We start from the raw sequence: 18,835 nt of genomic DNA, 5'->3' as shown, positions 1-18,835 counted from the left end.
AATTTTTGTCATAGATGTCTTTTCAGATTGTAAGACTGTTGCTCCTGTAGATGTAATTTATGTCTTTGATGTCTTTTCAGATTGTAAGACTGTTGCTCCTGTAGATGTAATTTATGTCATTGATGTCTTTTCAGATTGTAAGACTGTTGTTCCTGTAGATGTAATTTTTGTCATTGAAGTCTTTTCAGATTGTAAGACTGTTGCTCCTGTAGATGTAATTTATGTCATTGATGTCTTTTCAGATTGTAAGACTGTTGTTCCTGTAGATGTAATTTTTGTCATTGAAGTCTTTTCAGATTGTAAGACTGTTGCTCCTGTAGATGTAATTTTTGTCATTGATGTCTTTTCAGATTGTAAGACTGTTGCTTCTGTAGATGTAATTTTTGTCATTGATGTCTTTTCAGATTGTAAGACTGTTGCTCCTGTAGATGTAATTTATGTCATTAATGTCTTTTCAGATTGTAAGACTGTTGTTCCTGTAGATATAATTTTTGTTATTGATGAATCTGGCAGTGTTGGAGAAGATCATTTCAGAGATTCAATGGATGCCTTGGTAAATGCTGTTGAAAAACTGGCTATTGCTGAAAACTTTGTTCGAGTTGGTGTCAGTTTATTTGCTGGTACAGGAACGTCTAGGACATTGTTACAACTGAACTCGGAGTATGATAAAGAGGCTGTCAAACAAGTTATGAGTGAGGCAGTCTATCAGAAAGGTTCACACACAGAAATAGGGGATGCCTTCCAGTATGTCTGTGATGATATGTTTGTACACTCCAAAGGTGACCGATCCGATGCCCAGAACTATCTTATTCTATTAACTGATGGCAAATCTAATTCTGGTGCAAATCCAGTCAGAGTTCAGGCTGCAGCATGTAAAGATAAGGGAATAAGAATTGCTACTGTAGGGATTGGATCAAATACAGATGAAGATTTACTGAAAGAAGTTGCCTATTCTATGCCTAATTATTATCTATCAACTGATTATGATAAACTACCAGAAACTTTGCCTAATCTGGTTATTCAAACCATGGATTGTAGTACAGGTATGTATATGAAAGCATACTTTCATTCTGTGTGGAGTTTTCCCAGTTCATGAAATGCACCAGTGTATTTCTTTACACAAGTGTGTTTATCCTGTCTGAAATGAAACCCTAGGGAAAATACTAATTAACATTTTCACAATAGTGTATTTTTACCAAAAGGAAAGAATACACTGCTGGAAAAGATTCTTTGTTAAATATAGTATTTTAACCATATTATTTGAATTCATAAGCAATGTTGATTAAATTTTATTTAGTATAAGTACATTATATTCTTAGTTTTATAATCAGTTCTTTAGATTAAGAATTTAAATTAAGAAATCACATTTACAGTTCCAAGTTGAAGAATAAATATCATAAACTCTTAGTGCTCATTGCGGTTCATATATATATTTCAGAGTGGGTTTTGAACTTTGAATACAAAGACTATTTTGATCTAGATGCCATAAAATCTAAAATTGAAAAGGCAGCAAAGAACAAGTTACTGGATGCTGTAGGAAAATTACAAGAGGAATTATTTAAGGCACTTGGTCTACCAGAGGTATGCTATAATATATAAATATAGATTGAGGATTGTCTTAACCTGATAATCTGTAATATTCAAGGAAGATAGTGGAAGTTGCTAAAGAAAAAGGTACACTTATCTTATTTCTAACTTTTTATGGCCCTGCAACAAAGTTGTCCGGGGCATATAGTTTTACCCTTGTCCGTCATTCTGTCATTCCGCCATTCTGCAACAAACCATTATACAGACTTTTTTAGCTCACCTGGCCCGAAGGGCCAATTGAGCTTTTCTCATCACTTGGCGTCAGTCGTCCTTCGTCGTCCGGCGTCGTCCGTCGTCGGCGTTAACTTTTTACATTTTGAACTTCTTCTAGAGAACCACTGAATGATTTGAAACCAAACATGGCATGAATGTTCCTTATGCAGTGCTGACCAAGTGTTGTTACTTTGTAGCGGATCCATCATCCAAGATGGCCGCCAGCGGGGGACTTAGTTTAACATAGGACCCTATGGGAAATACATACAAATGTCTTCTTTTAGAGAACCACTGAATGGAATGAAACCAAACATGGCATGAATGTTCCTTATGAGGTGCTGACCAAGTGTTGTTACTTTGAAGCCGATCCATAATCCAAGATGGCCGCCAGTGGGGGACTTAGTTTAACATAGGACCCTATGGGAAATACATACAAATGTCTTCTTTTAGAGAACCACTAAATGGAATGAAACCAAACATGGTATGAATGTTCCTTATGAGGTGCTGACCGAGTGTTGTTACTTTGAAGCCGATCCATAATCCAAAATGGCCGCCAGCGGGGGACTTAGTTTAACATGGGACCCTATGGGAAATACATACAAATGTCTTCTTTTAGAGAACCACTAAATGGAATGAAACCAAACATGACATGAATGTTCCTTATGAGGTGCTGACCAAGTGTTGTTACTATGAAGCTGATCCATAATCCAAGATGGCCGCCAGCAGGGGACTTAGTTTAACATTGGACCCTATGGGAAATACATACAAATGTCTTCTTTTAAAGAACCACTGAATGGAATGAAACCAAACATGTCATGAATGTTTCTTATGAGGTGCTGACCGAGTGTTGTTACTTTGAAGCCGATCCATAATCCAAGATGGCCGCCTGCAGGGGACTTAGTTTAACATGGGACCCTATGAGAAATACATACAAATGTCTTCTTTTAGAGAACCACTGAATGGAATGAATCCAAACATGGCATGAATGTTCCTTATGAGGTGCTGACGGAGTGTTGTTACTTTGAAGCCGATCCATAATCCAAGATGGCCGCCAGCGGGGGACTTAGTTTAACATGGGACCCTACGGGAAATACATACAAACGTCTTCTTTTAGAGAACCACTGAATGCAATGAAACCAAACATGGCATGAATGTTCCTTATGAGGTGCTGACCAAGTGTTTTACTATGAAGCCGATCCATAATCTAAGATGGCCGCCAGAGGAGGACTTAGTTTAACATAGGACCCTATGAGAAATACGTACAAATGTTTTCTTTTAGAGAACCATTGAATGGAATGAAACCAAACATGGCATGCATGTTCCTTTTGAGGTGCTGACCAAGTGTTGTTACTTTGAAGCTGATCCTTCATCCATGATGGCTGCCAAATGGGGACAATGTTTAACAAAGGACCCTATGGACAATACATACAAATGTCTTCTTTTAGAGAACCACATACTGAATGGATTGAAACCAAACATGGCATGAATGTTCCTTATGAGGTGCTGACTAAGTTTTGTTACTTTGAAGCTGATCCTTCATCCATGATGGCCACCAATGGGGGGACTTCCTTTAACATAAGACCCTATGGGAAATACATACAAATGCTTCTTCTAGAGGTGCACTGAATGGAATGAAACCAAAACATGGCATAAATGTTTCTTATGAGGTGCTGATTAAGTGTTGCTACTTTGTTGCCGATTTACTGTTCAAGATGGCCACCAGGATTTTTTATAAAATTACAGGACCAATATTAAACCAAATTTGGCCTCACTCATTATTAGGGTATCTGTTATGATTTTAATCTATTTTTACATGATTTCCAAAACCAAACAAGAATCAGGAGAGCGACACAGGCTCTTGAGAGCCTTTAGTTTCTAAACACCTTCAGATATTGGGCTGATTTTTGGTATGTGAGTTAACCATGATGAGTTACAGATCAAGTTTAAGTTTCGTTCTGCTCTGCTTATTTTTGCCGAAATTATGGGCTTTGGACTTTGATAAATTGTTGAAAATCACAGTTATACGAACTTTTTTTCTTAACACCTTCAGATAATGGGCTGATTTTTGGTAAGTGAGTTAACCATGATGAGTTACAGATCAAGTTTAAGTTTCGTTCTGCCCTGCTAAATTTTGCCGAAATTACTGGCTTTGGACTTTGATAAATTGTTGAAAATCACAGTTATACAGACTTTTTTTCTACACGCCTTCAGATTTTGCACTGATTTTTTATATGTGAGTCTACCATGATGAGTTACAGATCAAGTTTATGTTTCGTTCCAATATGCTGATTTTCATGTCGTTTCAACACATCTTCAGTACATCCACTTCCTGTTTGCTGATAGTTTGAATTTAACTACTCATTGATCAAGGAAATTTTTCATCAAACCAGTATTGGTCTTGAGAGCTGGATACTATCCATGCATGTTTGTGTCCACATGTGTTGTTGAAATTGCATATTTTTCAACTTTTTGAGACGGGGCCATTCGTGTCGTTCCGACACATCTAGTTTTCATTGTTTCCTTTCAATGAGATAACATTGAATGTGATATTATTTTATTAAATCACCCAAACGAAGTTTGGGAAGACTTATTGTTTTTGCTCAGTTCTTATTATTTTTGTTATGGCACCCTCAACGTAGATGGGGTTACATATTGTTATTCTACGTTTCTTTTTTTTTTTATTATTTTTTTTCTTCCACTATTTTTGTCCAGCTTATATCTTGGAATTGTATGAAGCAATTGTAATGGAACTATACCATAATGTTAACCAGCATGTGCAGATTTGCAATCGGGGTATGGAATCAACAAGATGACTGCCGTTGCCATGGAAACTGCTAAAATGCGAAAAAATTTCAAAATTCTAAATCTTTTATTATAAGACCCAACTGGATGAAACTTTGGCGAGGTTGCCATTTGTTATTGCTAGCAATTACAAATCTAGTTATTCTTCTTTTTTTCTTCTTCTTCCTCTTCTTCTTCTGCCGCTTTTAAATTTGAACTTGTCCGCATCCGTTCTCCAAAACCGCTTGTCAGAACTTAGGGTTTCACAATATGTTAGACTAACATGTCTAGTGGTGCAATCAGGGTTTTGTTTGTGCAATGGGGTTTATAAAGGGGTACTTTGAGGGGCAAAAAGGAAGGAGGGGTTTACTATAGAACTCTATGGGATTTTATTTCTTTTTATTTTCAAATGATTATAACTTGAAAACAGTTAGGGATAGACACAATCTTTATAATTGAAAATGTTCTAAATGATAAAGCACATTAAATGAAATAAAAGGTTATTCCCAAGGGTTAACAACCACCCCCTGCCATTTGAGAAAGTTCTAATATCTTGTAAGTGGTCAAGATCCCCACCCCTAAACCATATATATTCTGGTTTGTCATGCCAAGACGATTTAAATGATATACATGGTAAGAACCAAAGGGTCATCCCCACCCCCTGTCATTTGAATATGTTCAATTATCTTGTTAATGGTTGAGATCCCCACCCCTAAACCATTTATATTCCTGTTTGTCATGTCATGAAGATTTGAATGATATATAGGAGAGGTCTCCAAGGGTTCCCCCACCCCCAATGTTATAATATCTTGTAAACGGTCGAGATCCTCACCCCTAAACTATATATATTCCTGTTCGTCATGTTCCAAAGATTTTAATAATATATAGGGTCAGTCCCCAGGGGTTCCCCCACCCCAAATGTTCTAATATCTTGTAAATGGTCGAGATCCCCATCACTAAACCATACATATTCCTGATTGTCAGGTCAAAAAGATTTGAATGATATATAGGGTCAGTCTCAAGGGGTTCCCCCCACCCCCAATGTTCTAATATCTTGTAAATGGTGGAGATCCCCACCCCTAAACCATATATTCCTGTTCATCATTTCATAAAGATTTGAATGACATACAGGGTCAGTACCTAGGCGTCACTAATGCATATCACTTTACTGGACCAAACCAATTTGTACTGGACTTTGCCCAATGTCAGGCGACCATGGGAATGACGAATTATGGGAGCTTCATTTGGGAGACTTCGTAACTTCATCCTGTTACAATCATTTCTTGTTAATTTTAGATTTTGTGTGATGACTAAAGTCTGTTTCTTAAATAAAAGTGTTATCTATTTTTTTCTCTTTTTTACACTGCTGTATTGTTCTTAGAAAATAATGAAAATAGCCTCATTCAAACAACTATGGTCTTTTAATTTAAAATATTTCCTTTCTTGGCATGAGCTGTATGAGCAAACGATATGATAACATGCATGTTCTGTTGATAAATTATACATTGAACTAAATTGTTTCAGTTATACACAAGTAGCAGAACCAAATTTGCTTATAATATAAGTGATTAAGTCCACATTTACAATGCTGTTTCGGAAAAGGGAGAAGGTTTGGTACCATTGAAACGTTTAATCCCGCTGCAAATGTTTGCACCTGTCCTAAGTCAGGAATCTGATTACAGTAGTTGTCGTCTGTTTATGTAGTTCATACGTGTTTCTCGTTTCTCCTTTTTTATATAGATTAGACCGTTGGTTTTTCCATTTGAATGGTTTTACACTAGTAATTTTTTGGGGCCCTTTATAGCTTGCTGTTCGGTGTGAGCCAATGCTCCGTGTTGAAGGCCGTACCTTGACCTATAATGGTTTACTTTTATAAATTGCAACTTGGATGGAGAGTTGTCTCATTGGCACTCATACCACATCTTCCTATATCTATTTAACATCAGTATTACATCATCATGTGTGCATATTTCACAGAATCAAGTAAATTGCTTATTTTTTCATCTCTATTTCTTTTTTTTAGAAACATCTGTGATAGCCAACAACTCTATAACAATTTTTGAGAAACAATCTTATAACTATTTAAACAATCTCTCTTTAGTTCAAACTTTATAAGTGTTTTTTTCATTACTTCACAAAAAGTGTAAATTTTGATTTTCTGCTAAAAATCTAAGAAAACTTAAATTTCAATGGGTATTTAGGACCTGAACATATATTGCATTTGTCCACTAAAAAGATGTTTAAATAATTTGTTTGTCATAAAGAATTATCTATCTGACTTGAATATTTAGTTTGTGGAACCTTGCACCCTATGTTTCTCAGGCCTAAATGTTGAAATCAAGACGATTTTGTCCACTTTCACTAAATACTCTATATTTGGACGGTTTTATATTTGGACGGTTTGGAGTGTAAATGTGAATGCTTCATTAGAAAAGCTTATTAAAAATAGTTCTTTTTCACTTTCTTACATATCTGGTCATCTTGTAATGTGAAGCAATAGACTCTGAGGCAGAACAGAGCCCTTACTGAACCTACTCCTTTCCTTATAGTTTGTTTGCATAGTTACTCACCATATTTGAAAAGAGGAGGTGCATTTCCGGCCATTTTTGAAATATTGAAGTCTTTTAAAATTGGTGAATTTGTGTAATGATAACTATTAAGTATGTGCAAAGTTTAAACCAAAAGGTCATTCATATTTTATGAATATTCACTGAGATTTTGCGATCAAAAGACAGCATAATGGATAGGGAGGGATAATGACCTCATTTGTGAAAAGTTGAGTTTTAAAATTTAAGATTTATATTCATGTCTATTTTAAGGTTGAGGTTATTTTATTTTTTGTAAAAAAATTAAATTTATGCTGTTATTCCACTGTAAAATCTCTGTGTATATTCATATTTGAGGGATTTTAGACTTGTAACTTTGCACATATATATTAATTATTAGGCATATATCAGCTGAATTTTCATTACTTCAATTTTTATGCCATAAAATGCCCTGAGCACAAAGGAAAAGAATCCTACCAAAAATTCAACAGAAATTAGCTATACTAGCAGGTCTTTATAAGCCCTTTCCCTTTATAAGGACCATTGGGTATAAAAGTTTTACCTCCATACTTCATTTTTCTCTATATAATTATGTCAAAAGTGTGATGAAATTTTTTTGTGCCAACAAAATGAATCCATTTCACAAAAATTAAGTTAAGGGTGACCCAAATAAATTTTACTGAGATGTGTATTGTCATCTAAGAGGGTTGTATTTATATATCAAAGATTTCTAAGAAATGAGCTTAATCCAAATTTTACTTAAGTGTACTAAGTATAAAATGTAGGTTGTAGTGACATAATTATTACTGAAATAAACTGTTTTGGGGCTCTTTAAAGCTTGCTGTTCGGTGTGAGCCAAGGCTCCGTGTTGAAGGCCGTACTTTGACCTATAATTATTTACTTTTTACATATTGTGACTTGGATGGAGAGTTGTCTCATTGGCACTCATACCACATCTTCTTATTTATATGTACTATATGAGGGAAATGTTATATTGAAATGTGTGGAATATGTTTCAGGGTTTCTTACAAAGCACTGGACCATGTGTGAGACCAGACAAAATGAAATTATCTCAACTTAAAAAGGAGTTGGAGAATAGAGGACTGAGTACAACTGGTTCTAATGGAGATCTTATATCCAGATTGCAAAGCAATGATAGAAGTGAGTATAATGCATAGGAACGAGAGCTTGTATATAGAATAAAACTCCCAACAATAGATAAGACTATAGTGTGTAGAATTGTGGATCCTGTCCTGCTTGTGGAAGAAAATTTGACGCCCAGGTTTTCATGAAGTCTTGATTTATAGTGAAATTATTTGACTTTTTAAACTGTTTTTTATGTGCTGTGTCTGTTTTATTTGTAAAGCGTTGCATTGATTCTAAAATCAATATCAAATTTTCTTTCATTACATCTTTTGAATTCCTCTCAAGGACAAAGATGTCTTTTGTTTTTTTTTTTGTGTCTGCAGATTGCCATCTCATATCCTTGTATACATATATAATAGTAAACAGGTGTCTCTCTGTATGTCTGGGCACATTTATTGATAACTTAAGTATGCTTTAATAAATCCTTTTAAGATAGAAACTATAAATCAGGTGCAGTGTACAGAAAAATATTCTTACCATCCAATCTAAGATTTACTTTCTGTTACATGAGAACCTTGGAAAAGCCAGACACCCAGGTACCAGGTGCACTTGTGTGAAAATGTTTTACTTGTATGTAGATATAATAAATGTTACTAATTCTAATATGATGTGCTTCTTTCGCTTTGTAAACAACACCGTGATAAAAATTCTCGATATATCTATACTTAGCGCAGACTCCGAGATGTACATAATAATGGCTGTTAAAATATACCTCCCACGTAAATCCACATGTATCGTAACCTATGTGCAAATGCTATGTCGATTTCGGTGTGTTAAAAATTACAATAAAAAAAAACCCTACAGAACCTTTATTCTTATTCTGAGGCATAACAAAAAGAACCAATGCATTAGAGATCGGAAAAATGTACAAAATCAAAATAAATTAAAATTCCGCGAAATTCTATGAATGGTTTTGGCGCATTAACGTCATTTCAAAACATGACGTCATACGAATGAAAACGACAAAGCTGAAGGGTTTTCCATTGCGTTTACCTTCTAAACTCGGATAATATTGCATTAAAAATAAAATTTTGTGGTAGGTGTTACTCTTTTTCTTTTCTATTGCATTATTCGCACATTTACTGATTTCAGCAAGTCAACATGGCGGCTCCTTGGTTACAAAATGTCAACAGTGAATTTGACGGTAGCTTACGAGACAAAAATGTAAATTAAAAATGGCAAATGTTGGGTTAGAGAATTAAAAGAATCAATCACATTTTTTCTAGCGGTTATTTAAGAAATTATTCATGCCAGCTACAGATTTATTGGATTTTTTTACATTTATCTAACAGTGGGTAAAAAAGAACAGCCACACACACTGCATACCCACCCTCGCTTCAGTTTTTTAATGACAGTATTTGTCCTATTAGAATCGAAATAATTCATGGAAGCCATAGATTCGTCATAAATTTACACATGGCCTGGGCCGTGATATTGGTTAATTTTATCCCTCGCTTACGCTCAGGATAAAATTCGAATATCACGGCCCAGGCCATATGTGTAAATTCCAACAAATCTATGGCTTCCATGAATTATTTCTTAAATGAACATACATATATGGTTATTGGGCAACTAAGATCCCATTTGTGTACACATAGACTGGCTAAATATATTATACCTCTCTCCCTTTCTAAAGCAGGCAGTATATAGTGATGGGGGAGTTCATCCTTCTGTCCATCTGTTCTTTCTTTCATTTTTTTGTCCTGTCCTATTTTTGTAACTGCAACTGCTCCTAAACTGCTTGACAGACATTTGTGCACTTTCTCAGAATCTTACTCACATGAATTTTCTGTTGCACCTCCTATTTCATTTCTTCATCTGAATGATTTTTGGGAGACATGGGCTTCGTCGTATAGTACACATTTGTATCCACTTCTCCTAAACCCCTAATCATGATTTGATGAAACTTTCTCAAAATCTTTACCAAATAATGCCATTGTTCACCTCTTATTTTGTTTTTGGATTATCATAGTAAATCACTGACTTTACAGGGGATGGGGGTATCATTTTGCTCACAGTACCTCAAGTTCATACTTATTTTTAGTTAAAATTATAGCTCTACTCCCTATAAAGAATAATTCAATAATATAATAATAATATATAATATGAAAGAGTTTGTCAATCAACCAGCAGCTTCCCTTGAATTGATCTTAAATGATCTTTTATGTCAACAATTGTAGGACTGTAACTGTAATTTTACCACTTTTGAATTTCAAATGTCACAATTGGAGCTTTTGCACAAATTTCACCAACTATTCTCATACCACAGAAAGTCAATTGGAATTGGATTATAACATTGCTTTTATTTGAAGACACTTTCTGTATTCTAACAACCTTTTACTAGCTACATGATAAATCTTTTTCACAAGTTTCCATAGTTTACAAGTACAATATAGCTTTGTAAGACAATAGAAATGTTTCTTAAAATACTAGATAAGACTTCAATCTTTTTTCAGGATGTGAAACACTTGGCACTACCTTGTATTTACCAGAAATTACCAATCCCTGGTTGAAAGATCATCTGTACTACTCAATATCTAATGACTGTCTACGTTTGGATGTCTGTGTCGACATCTCTTTTACTATTGGTAGCTTTGATTATTCCAAATCCTTCAATGCTTTCCTTGAGCTAGACTTCTGCAAGTTTTTGATTAATTATGGAATTGAGTCAGAGACTAAATCAGTAATTCTCATCAGCTACAACTGGGGTAAGTACAATTTATGAATTTTAAGATATGTTCCATAATTTTATCACTGTTAAACTTCACTGTTTAAAATTAGGTGACTAACATCTCAGTATACACACATATATTAAAAAACACAAAAACATTTGTTGAAAACCCTCTAGAAAAAAGTTTGATTTAGCGCTGTATTTAACCTGGAATAAACATAAGGGGAACTGCCTTCTTAGCTCTCCTGTCCTTAAATACCATTTGAAATACAGCCATTTAATACTTGGCGTCCATAAACTTTTCACTGTTCCATCTTTTTCTCTAAAACAACAATACCAATTTTACAAATTGAAATGATGTATGGAAATAATAAAACTCTCTTCATTTTGTTTCTTTCATTTTGGTTCAAAACAAAACTAGAGACAATAATTGGTTCTGATTGAACAAATTATATAAAAAATTATCCATACATAATAGTTCGGTGACCTGAAGTTGTCCATTATGGTATGGTGACCTGTAGTTGTCCATTATGGTACGGTGACCTGTAGTTGTCCATTATGGTACGGAGACCTGAAGTTGTCCATTATGGTATGGTGACCTGTAGTTGTCCATTATGGTACGGTGACCTGTAGTTGTCCATTATGGTACGGAGACCTGTAGTTGTCCATTATGGTACGGTGACCTGTAGTTGTTCATTATGGTACGGTAACCTGTAGTTGTCCATAATGGTGCGGTGACCTGTAGTTGTCCATTATGTTACGGTGACCTGTAGTTGTCCATTATGGTACGGTGACCTGTAGTTGTCCATAATGGTACGGTGACCTGTAGTTGTCCATTATGGTACGGTGACCTGTAGTTGTCCATTATGGTACGGTGACCTGTAGTTGTACCTGTAGTTGTCCATTATGGTACAGTGACCTGTAGTTGTCCATAATGGTACGGTGACCTGTAGTTGTCCATTATGGTATGGTGACCTGTAGTTGTCCATTATGTTACGGTGACCTGTAGTTGTCCATTATGGTATGGTGACCTGTAGTTGTCCATTATGGTATGGTGACATGTAGTTGTCCATTATGGAACGGTGACCTGTAGTTGTCCATTATGGTATGGTGACCTGTAGTTGTCCATTATGTTACGGTGATCTGTAGTTGTCCATTATGGTACGGTGACCTGTAGTTGTCCATTATGGTACGGTGACCTGTAGTTGTCCAGTAGTTGTCCATTATGGTACGGTGACCTGTAGTTGTCCATTATGGTACGTTGACCTGTAGTTGTCCATTATGTTACGGTGACCTGTAGTTGTCCATTATGGTACAGTGACCTGTAGTTGTCCATTATGGTACGGTGACCTGTAGTTGTCTATTATGGTACGGTGACCTGTAGTTGTCCATTATGGTACGGTGACCTGTAGTTGTCCATAATGGTACGGTGACCTGTAGTTGTCCATAATGGTACGGTGACCTGTAGTTGTCCATAATGGTACGGTGACCTGTAGTTGTTTATTATGGTACGGTGACCTGTAGTTGTCCATTATGGTACGGTGACCTGTAGTGGTACGGTGACCTGTAGTTGCCCATTATGGTATGGTGACCTGTAGTGGTACGGTGACCTGTAGTTGCCCATTATGGTATGGTGACCTGTAGTGGTACGGTGACCTGTAGTTGCCCATTATGGTATGGTGACCTGTAGTGGTACGGTGACCTGTAGATGCCCATTATGGTATGGTGACCTGTAGTGGTACGGTGACCTGTAGTTGCCCATTATGGTATGGTGACCTGTAGTGGTACGGTGACCTGTAGTTGCCCATTATGGTATGGTGACCTGTAGTGGTACGGTGACCTGTAGTTGCCCATTATGGTATGGTGACCTGTAGTGGTACGGTGACCTGTAGTTGCGCATTATGGTATGGTGACCTGTAGTGGTACGGTGACCTGTAGTTGCCCATTATGGTATGGTGACCTGTAGTGGTAGGGTGACCTGTAGGTGTCCATTATGGTATGGTGACCTGTAGTGGTACGGTGACCTGTAGTTGTTTACATACTTTTCCTATGTTCTATGGTTGATAGTTGTCTCATTGCAATCATACCACACCTCCATATTTTATCCTTTTTTTTGCAAACCAGGCTTATTACTAGTCTTCTGTCACTGACAAGGGGTATGGTAATAAAACTTTTGTTAGAGCAAATTCTTTTTAGTGACATGCTTACTAAAGCTAACCAGTCAAGTTTTTTGTATTGGAAAATAACTTGGAACATGTAACTACTTCACTTATAAATGGAAGATGAGAACTGGTGAATGTCCTAAGTACATTGAACAAGGAAGTGAAATTCTTGCTTAGAATTGAAAGAGGTGACAATATTGACAGCAGTGATGTTGGAAGTAAAATTTTTGGTAAAAAATGTTTTCCTATACATGGTTATTTCTAGTTGTATCAATATAGCAATATTTTTATCTGTTCTTTCTAGGTCAGATAGAGAAACTAACAGTAACAAAGGATTTTCAAGTACTGTAAGTCTTATTTTACATAACCTCTGTTTCATTTTTAATATTCATTTTTAGCTCACCTGCCCCTGAATTGGTAATTTTAAGGAAATTTTGCAGTTTTTGGTTATTATCTTGAATATTATTATAGATAGAGATAAACTGTAAACAGCAATAATGTTCAGCAAAGTAAGATCTACAAATAAGTCCCATGACCAAAATTGTCAGTCGACCCCTTTAGGAGTTATTGCCCTTTATAGTCAATTTTTAACAATTTTTCGTAAATTTTTGTAATCTTTTACAAAAATCTTCTTCTCTGAAACTACTGTGACAAATTTAACCATACTTGGCCATAATCATTATTAGGGTATCTAGTTTAAAAAATTTGTCCGAAGACTCCGCCTTCTAACCATCATGGCCGACTTGGTTAAAAATAGAACATAGGGGTAAAATGCAGTTTTTGGTTTATATCTCTGAAACTAAAGCATTTAGAGCAAATCTGGCAGGTGGCAAAAATGTTCATCAGATTTAGGTTTATCTGCCCTGAAATTTTCAGATGAATCCAACAACCCGTTGTTGGGTTGCTGCCCCTGAGTTAGTAATTTTACAGAAATTTTAGTTTTTTGTTATTATCTTAGATATCATTATAATATCTAATATCTAATACTATTAATTATGATTTTAACCTTATTTTACATGATTTCCAAAGCATCAGTAAATACAGGTGAGCGACACAGGCTCTTGAGAGCCTCTAGTTTTTTCTCCATAAAGATCAATCTTTAGATTTTTCCTTGGTTGTTGCTGAACCTTACACATGCATACTTGTCCTTGTGTGTGTGTGTGTGTGTACGTGGATACATTCAGATTTACTAAAGAAGTCATATCAATTAAGAATATTAGTGCCTAAAATAATCCATTAAAATTGTCCTATTGGATATAATCAGGCAATCTTCTATTTTAAGTATTTGTTATAAACTTATTGATTTGATATTTTTAGCTTACCTGGTGATGTGAGCAAATGTCTTTTCTTTAGAAACTGCATGGCAAAATGTTTTTCTAGTTAAGAGTATTGGTGATTGGAAGACCCTCTACAAATGATTCTCAATTATTATTGATTTGGTACAAACATGGTGGTATTGTTGGCAATCAGTTCCCATGACACCCTATGGAAATCACATTTTCATCTTTTCTGAAACTAAATTTTGTACATTTCAAATTTGATACAAACTTGGGAGGGGCGATTAATGGGAAGTCCATTTTATAAGTGGTTAACCTGCAGCAGATATTCAATTAATGTTTATGGCTGATTTAAACATTTGCATTCTCTTAAGGTTCATGTGGACCCTTTGGCTAAAATGGCTGCGTTTTTACCTTAAAATTTACTCTGAGTACAGACTAACCTGTGCATCTAGAAAAGTTTTAAGACATAGCATGCCGTAGATAAATAAAATTTAAATGCATTTCATGTTTTAGAAAATTTAACACTCGTCTTGATTTTGCTGTGCACTTTTTTCATCCCTACAGAAAGAGATAAAATCAACTAACAGTTGAGTTTCACTTGATATGGTCCACTCAGGTACACAGTTTAAATCACTAATTATTGTCCCTCTATTGTCCATGTCAATCAATACAGTTCACTTCAATTATTACCTGTGGGAAGTTCTCAAACCTCTTTCCCAACTTTGTTTATTTTGGCACCTTTTGAAGGAATGAAAAAAAGTGCACTGCAAAATCCAGTTAAGTTTTTGATTTACTAAAACTTAAAATGTATTTGAATTTTATTTATCTAGAGCATGCTATGCCTTAAAATTTTTCCAGATACTCAGGTTTGTCTGTACTCAAGAGTAAATTTTGAGATGAAAATGCTGCCATTCTAGCCAAAGGGTCCACATAAACCTTAAAACCTCAACATTTCCAGTTACTTGTCTGTTACTCCTCACTAAATGATCTTAATTTCTTTTGTAGACTTTCCGTTGATAAAGATACATACAAGAAAGTATTCAAACTAGATTTTGGTTTGAGAATATGTTTTAAAGGTGACTGTGTGATAGATCAGATGTTTTTAGAGGACCATGAAATACCAATTCCTATTTGTAATGAAAATTTCACATTCTCAGGTAAGTAAAAACTTCAATTTGTTATTACTAAAAGTGAAACTAGTAGAAAGCTGTTCTTATTATATGATTCTTGATTTTTCTTTGTAATTGGTTTATGATTTGATTTTCTTATTGAATGATTTTACTCAAAAAATAATGACAAAGACATAACTTTGTCTTGAAGAAACTTTAATCAGGAGCACATGAATAGAAATTAGATATAAAGGTTTATATTTTATATATCTTGTATACTCGATCTTTAATTAATGATAGCTAAAGCAATCAAACACTAAAAATGATTCACTAAACAGGAAAAACAAGGGTCAAAGTTAGACAATCCCTCTCAGATAGATGAGTAAGTAATCAAATAATCATTAGACAGTCCAAATATAGCTTATAGATACTTGAAATCAAAGCCGAATATTTGAAAGCCAAGGATGTATAAAAACCAAAACAGTTGAAGAGCTAAATGACCAAAAAGGACATAAAAAAGTAGTCAAATCAGTCTAAGGTCAACTAAAATACATCTGAGCTTGCAATAACATAAGATGTATTTTAGCATTAGCAATTCCAAAACAATTTTTAGTAAGATGCATTTTATCTTAATGTTTGCTTATTTTAAAAATCCCAATATTTTTTTCTAGAGTGTTTGTTAAAAATGGTCCCAGGTAATCATATACTGCACAGTTTACATGCATATGTTTTACAGGTAAAATATTTTGAACAAGTAGTAATAATTTTACATTTTCATCTGTAATTTTACAGGAGACTCAATCCTTGCATTAGTGCAAGCTATTGGAGGTAAAATGACTGAGGATGTTTTTGATATGGTTCTGAAGTATCTTGGACTTGATGTAAGTGTAGTTATAAATACATATCAGAAGCATGGTAATGAAAACCAGATATTTTAAATCAGCCTTACATACCTGCCAACCTCTGAAACTTTCAATGAGGGAGATTTTGCTCGAACGACATTTTCAAGCTAAATATTTGACCTGTACACTTATTCATCTACAAACCAATGAGAGTTAATAAATATACTTTATTTCTTAAATTCATTGTTTAAATTTATACAAGTTTTTGTGCCTTTTTCAATACCTCTGAGTCAGGAAAATACTCATAACATTTCATATTTTGATTTTGTTGTGAGTCTCACACTAAGCATGCTTTTAAACGTCCAGAAGCAACCGAAAAGTTGATTGAACATAATTTGCAAAATGAAGATTCATTGCCGAGAGAACTTGGTCATAAAAGGTGAAAATCTTTCATCCAATCTGCTTGAAATTTGCAGTTATGTTTCTTCTTTTTTACACTGCCGCTTGGTCCAGACAAAGACATCTATCTTGTTGGTGTTGACATAGCAGAAATGGATTTTCGATTACTTATAAATCTTACATAAAAACTACTGACCAAAGTTTTCAAATGATAGCCGATTGTTTGTTTATTGCTATTGAAAATAATGAAAGATCCAGAGAAATACACATACAGGTCATTCTGGGTTAAAATATCCGAATGCGGGAGATTATATACTCCCGCGCGGGAGAAGACCGGCAAACGGGAGATTTCCTGAATTTCGTCATTTGCGCGGGAGACTCAAAACGGGAGGGTTGGCAGGTATGGACTTATCCCAGCAGTTTTCATTAAATGTTATACAGTTCACTGTGAATAAAAACATCTAAAGAAGCAAGAAAAAAACAGTAGCCCAACTCAAGGACATGAATATTTCCTGTCAGTTTTGTTTGGGAAATCAGGAAGCAATAGTTTTTATGACCTGCCTACTACAGTAGTGGGGCACTATGTATTCTGGTCTGTGTGTACATCTGTTCATATGTCCTGTATGAGGTTAAAGCTTTTGTAAAGGTAGCTCGTCTTCCATGAAGTTGTTAGATTTTTGGATTAACTGAACATGTAAATGTGATAGTGCAAATGGGACAAGGTGTTCTATAGAAACATTTTATATATCCAGATATTTCATAGATATATTGTCTCATGTCCATATGGAAAATCCTTTTCAGATATTAATGCAAATTCTTTTTATTTTTCAGAAACACTTTAAAACTGGACAATGTAATGTTCAAGAAGGACCAAAAGGTATTTTATAGTTAGTAGTATGTAGCAGCATATGTTTTATGTTGTACATCACAGTGAATAAGTTCATTTTATTCTATTCATTATTGCAATAAGTGGGATCAGGAGGTATATATATAATTTTATGCCCCCGCCGTAGCAGAGGGGGCATTAAGTGTTATTCTTGTCCGTCCCGAAATTGGTTTCCGTTCTCTTACTTTAGTTTGCCTCAACCAAATGTTATAAAACTTATACACAATTCTTATTACCACAAAACACAGATCAAGTTGGAAATTGGGTGGCGTCACTTTTACGGTTCATGAGTTATGCCCCTTTATAAACATAAAAATTGCTGAAATTTTCGTTTCCGTTCTCTAACTTTAGTTTGCTTCAACCAAATGTTATGAAACTTATGCGCATAATCACAAAACGGTCTAAACCACATCTGTAGGTGGAAGTTTACTCATGCATATTTACAAGGGGGGGGGGGGGGGGGGGGGGGGGGGGGGGGGTGGGGGGGTGGGATCTGTGGCCCATAGACACATTCTCCATTTATTTTAAATATGTTTATTAAATACCAGATGTTGACTTTTCCAATATAAACCTTAATAGAAAGATTTAATATGTTAAAGCTGTGTTAATTTAGCTAACTATTTAATTGCAAATTGAGTAATAATGAGAGACAACTCTACAAAATGTATTGATATCCTGTCATATTTTACTTTTAAACTTTGGCTTTCTCTCCTCTAATTAACCATTGGTACCAGCTGTTTCATTGATAAACTTTACAATTAGAACATGTTTTAAAGTAATAACTTTTCCATCAGAAAAGTGTGTATATATTGGGAAAATAAGAGCAGCCAAAAAGATGGTCTCAAACTTGGGAATTATTTCATGGGCTAGATGAAAACTATGAAAAAATTTATGTCAGTGACTCTTGGACAGATATTTTTTAAAATAAGACCCTTACCTAAATTCAAAAATTATATCTTAAATGTTATTTAGTATGTACATATGGTTTTAAATCTTTCTATCATGAAATAGATACCTACACTTTATTCCTATATGTATTTCAGATTGTCCTGTGACGATTAACCCACAAAAGTATCTACCAGCCAACATCAGAACAATGTTACAGTGTGAAATGACAGAAAATTGTTTTGGTTTGGATTGCTGTATAGACTTATCATTCCAACTACCACTGGGAGATAGGATGGTCACCTACCATATGGTCCGAGTACACAGT

General features: G+C 34.9%; 1 protein-coding gene across 1 annotated transcript in view; it reads left to right on the top strand.

Moving 5' to 3' along the window:
- LOC127709610 (uncharacterized) overlaps nucleotides 1–18,835 on the top strand; it is a 46,835-nt gene that overhangs the window by 2,596 nt on the left and 25,404 nt on the right. The window contains exons 4-12 of the mRNA XM_052215212.1: nucleotides 459–1,043; nucleotides 1,439–1,581; nucleotides 8,147–8,288; nucleotides 10,730–10,981; nucleotides 13,411–13,453; nucleotides 15,392–15,543; nucleotides 16,288–16,376; nucleotides 17,568–17,613; nucleotides 18,666–18,833. Coding sequence (XP_052071172.1) covers nucleotides 459–1,043; nucleotides 1,439–1,581; nucleotides 8,147–8,288; nucleotides 10,730–10,981; nucleotides 13,411–13,453; nucleotides 15,392–15,543; nucleotides 16,288–16,376; nucleotides 17,568–17,613; nucleotides 18,666–18,833 — 1,620 coding nt within the window. The remainder of the gene's footprint in view (nucleotides 1–458; nucleotides 1,044–1,438; nucleotides 1,582–8,146; nucleotides 8,289–10,729; nucleotides 10,982–13,410; nucleotides 13,454–15,391; nucleotides 15,544–16,287; nucleotides 16,377–17,567; nucleotides 17,614–18,665; nucleotides 18,834–18,835) is intronic.

Source organism: Mytilus californianus, unplaced genomic scaffold (assembly GCF_021869535.1).
Source record: "Mytilus californianus isolate M0D057914Y unplaced genomic scaffold, xbMytCali1.0.p SCAF_7, whole genome shotgun sequence".
Classification (NCBI taxonomy): Eukaryota; Metazoa; Mollusca; class Bivalvia; order Mytilida; family Mytilidae; genus Mytilus; species Mytilus californianus.
This window is presented reverse-complemented; position numbering and strand designations above follow the sequence as displayed.